The 4086-nt window shown below is 35.9% G+C and overlaps 1 protein-coding gene across 3 annotated transcripts in view; it reads left to right on the top strand.

Annotated features, from left to right (window-relative positions):
- LOC117111636 (E3 ubiquitin-protein ligase Midline-1-like) overlaps positions 1-4057 on the top strand; it is an 11894-nt gene extending 7837 nt beyond the window's left edge. For all 3 annotated transcript variants that reach the window (XM_033254607.1, XM_033254615.1, XM_033254597.1), the window contains one exon: positions 2768-4057. In XM_033254607.1, the coding sequence (XP_033110498.1) occupies positions 2768-3357 (590 nt within the window). In that variant the 3' untranslated portion in view covers positions 3358-4057. The remainder of the gene's footprint in view (positions 1-2767) is intronic.
- Positions 4058-4086: the final 29 nt, after the last annotated feature.

The raw sequence follows: 4086 nt of genomic DNA, 5'->3' as shown, positions 1-4086 counted from the left end.
TATATATATATATATATATATATATATATATATATATATATATAATTAAAACGGAACAGTAGAGAAAATCCGATCAGAATGACAAAATAAACAACTAAGTATCCACTGGAAGGAATCCCAATATCTGCAGACGGATCCGATTCGGCCTTCCAGGACTCATCAGTGCAGCTGGGGTATAGACCCAAAAGAAACGTTTGACCAGCTTAGGAAGGGCCCAAACCAGTCCCACTACCACTAATGATTACAGAGCCAAACCTTTAAAATTTATATATATATATATATATATATATATATATAAATATATATATATATATAGTTCTTTAATGCTTTAATTTATATACTCCAATCTGTCCAGAACTAAGTACTGTAGCTGGCTGTTGCATTAATAAGAAAGACGGGCCCATGTTGTTCAATATAAGATTGATATACTGAGATCTGTTAATGTTGCAGAGAGTACAACAGAAATAGTTTCTATAATTCCAGGGGTCCAACTAAAGCACCAAACACATTTATAAGTCTATGGAACGGACTCAAACATTAAAATTTAAGTCGTCTATTCTTTTAAAGTTGCTTTAAAGAAATATCATGCTAATGGATTTACTATTACACAGTAGGTATAAAATACTAATAATTTGAAATAATTGTTTTTATTAGGTTATCAAACAACCTTTTTAAATTTTTTTTTTCTTTCTTTTTTTTTTTCTTTATTTCTTTTTTTTTTTAAATTGTTTCTTTCGCTATGCTATCGACATTGCTTTTTCTCTGGGACTTTATGAATGCTTTAAAGAAATATCGTGCTAATGGAATAACTATTATTAGGTTATCAAACAACCTTTTTAAAATCATTTTTTTCTTTTTTTTTTGTGGTTAAATTGAAATTGTTTCTTTCGCTTTATGCTATCTACATTGCTTTTGCTCTGGGACTTTATGAATGCAATGCCAAAAACATCCCCAAATCCGATTAATCGGTTATTTATCTTCATACTCAAATTGACAGTGGTTTACATCATAATAATAATACCTTAAAGCTTGTTAAAAAGCAAACCAATGAACACATTCTAAAGTTGGTTTTACAATTATAATATTGTTCGATTCAAGCAATTAAAATACTGTACTTGTGGGACTGCATTCCTTAATAAAAGAAAAACTTTTTTCGCTCATTTTATCTTGAATATTTAAGCATACAAATTTGTTCATAGACAAAATTTGATAGTGCTGTGGTGAATTGGCCGTATTCGACTGGTTCGTTTCGTTAACAACGATTTTTCGTTGAGTATTAGGCCTACTTTCATTCGCCTGTTTTGTAAAATTGAAATCATTGAAGACAGAAATTAAAGTAAACCAGAGTGCGTTAATTTGCAATAAGTTATCCACGTGACCAAAACAAACATGGCCGATTGGTTAGTTTAGCAAGAACATTTTTGCGTTAATAAAATCTAGATTAAATTTCAAAAACTAATAATTTTTAAATATTTCCCACATAAAATTTAAAAAAAAATAGTTGTAGGCTAATAGAATTTAAAAAGCTGCATGACGTACGGTATTAAAAGCAAACCCGTACTGTCACAAGCCGAAAAGCAACATTGAGTACGCTAGCGTGCATTGTGGTCATTTTTTTCTTCTTTACCAGTTTTTTTTACCAGTTTTTGTGTCTATGCCCCCTTGGGGGGCAAAGACACTATGTTGTCATCTGGCAGTTAAAGATGGCCGAGGGGTAAATCCAGTGGAGGTGCATTATCGGTCGTGAGTCATCTTAATTACCTTATTACTCTACAAAAATCGTAAAAATATACAACACCACACATAATACAGTAAGGCAGTAAAAGCCATAGACACACGCTCCCGCCGGGAGCCTATATTTGAGACAGTGTGTGGCAAAATGGCTAAGTTGTAGCAAAAATTGAAAAAAAAGTCTTCGTTAAGTAGGATTTTACTACTGCGCAGGTAGGCGTTGTTTAACGAACAGCGACCTGTCGAATACGGCCATTGAAACAGGCATTTCATAGAACCCCGAAAGTCATTAGCCTCCTCCCAGCACACCCATGTAACTATCTATCTCCTGGGCGCATCAGACCTTTGCGACCCTGTCGTAATTGCCTGCGCTATGTCTTAATCTTCTGCTAATATTTTAAAAGTTCCGCATAATATTTAGGAGACCTACTTTTAAAAAAAATAATTGTCGAAAGGGGAGTTTAATACTCTGTATAGACATTAATGAGAAATTTAATATAGAAAGTTAGGCTTGTGACTTTTGTGCTGGTGCGTTTGCGTTAAGACTAATAATCGACTGTTAAATAGCACTTCTTGAGTAGGCCCTATGTCTCGAAACGCATCTAATTTTCTCTAGTAAGAGTGTAGTAGTGAACTTAACAAGGCGTTGTGCCCGAGAGACATGATTTGGCTGTGTAGTGATGTAGTGCGCTTAACTATGGCATGAATGTTACTTTTTAAAGGCATACCGTGACCATGAATTGATTTATGTTATGTATGAGACAGAATGTTGGTCCATGTTTTATTTTTTAGTTTTTGTTCTTAATCTCATTATGTTTATGTTACTAGCTCTTGTTTAGTACATAATACTGAAGTATATGCGCTTATGCCAGCCTGGTCATTGGATATAGGATAAATCAAACACAACGTGCAACCTCTACTGTTCCAAATGAGTATTTCTATCCGTGCATGTAATTTGATCATAAATCAACCTAACCTATTATATATCATTGTCTATCCAATAAACTTTAAACATTTAAAAAAAATTTCGTTACAGCATTGAAGTTCAACATCGATGTAAACTTATTACCGAACGTAATGAGAATTTCTCCAGATGGGAAGTTCCTGAGCACCGTTGAAAGAATATCACCGAGTACTCAAGGAACCTCGTATGCCGTAGGAAATGTTTCTTTAATGAATGGTGTCCAGTATTGGGAGGCTAGTCTACATCGTCTACGACAAAGTAGCAATGACAAATCAAACGAGCGTTTAACATCAAACGCCCCGGCCATTGTGGCATCTGTTGGGGTAGTAGCGTCGAGCTCGAACCGATCATCAGCCCTCGGAATGGACAATTCCTCGTGGGCACTAGAAGCTACAGACGATGGGCATTTCCGCTGGTTCGTCACCAGGGCAGCGCATACGCAACTCAGCCATGCCAGCTCTCATGTTGGAATCATGGTAAATTATTCGAAAGGATGTTTGATGTTTTTTGATCAGAAAACCAAGAGTCCTCTGATGAAGACCCCTCTGAACCAGAACGTACATCTTATCCCCGGTTTTGCAGTTTACAGCCCATTGTGGCAAATGAAGATTATCACCGGGTTACAATTACCAGAGAGTACCTTGTCGAATATTAAGATTTGAGGTTGAAATAAGTTTATCGATTTTTGATGGCATATAAACAAGTTTATTTAATAAAGCAAATAGTTTAACATTTACAAGGCCTTTCCTAGCCAAACAGTTGTGGCGGGGGAGTAAAGTCTCTCGTCTGAGCAATTTAAGTGCGCATTACCTCTCGGTCTATGAAAGCGAAATACGGTACCAATATATTTTTACACCCTCAGCAAATAATATATAATCAATTTCTTTGGAAAATGAAAAGTGGGTGTGATAGCCTTCAATGTACTTTTTAATAGCCTGTGTGCTTTCCCATGTGACTATCCCCGACAATGACAGCCGCCCCCGGCAATGTTTTATTGCAAACTACAGTGTATCAACAAATTGGTAGCCGTACCCATTAGTGCAATGGGTGCGTACGCCTACCTCCCTTTCATTGAAACTGATTCTCATCTGATGCAAAATAAAGTCATTAAAAAAAAAATACACGGAAGAACAAAATAAGAAAAACACGGACAACAACAAATAATTATTGGTCAAAAATTAATTTTTAATCAATCCTCTTCAAAACGTCTGTAAACATTAGTACTAACATGTAGGCATCGCCCTTAGCACAGGCCCGTATTTAGGAATTTCAATGGGTTGGGGGGGGGGGGGTTCGGCTTGAGACTATGCGGAACTCCTTATCAAAAATCAAAACCCACATACTTCTTCTTCTCTCCCCTAAATGGGGACTTTATTCAGTGTGATAGGCCT

This window comes from Anneissia japonica, unplaced genomic scaffold (assembly GCF_011630105.1).
Source record: "Anneissia japonica isolate Jap-2015-1 unplaced genomic scaffold, ASM1163010v1 scaffold351_len699533_cov169, whole genome shotgun sequence".
NCBI lineage: Eukaryota > Metazoa > Echinodermata > Crinoidea > Comatulida > Comatulidae > Anneissia > Anneissia japonica.
Note: the sequence above shows the minus strand (reverse complement) of the source record. Positions and strands in the feature narration are given on the sequence as shown.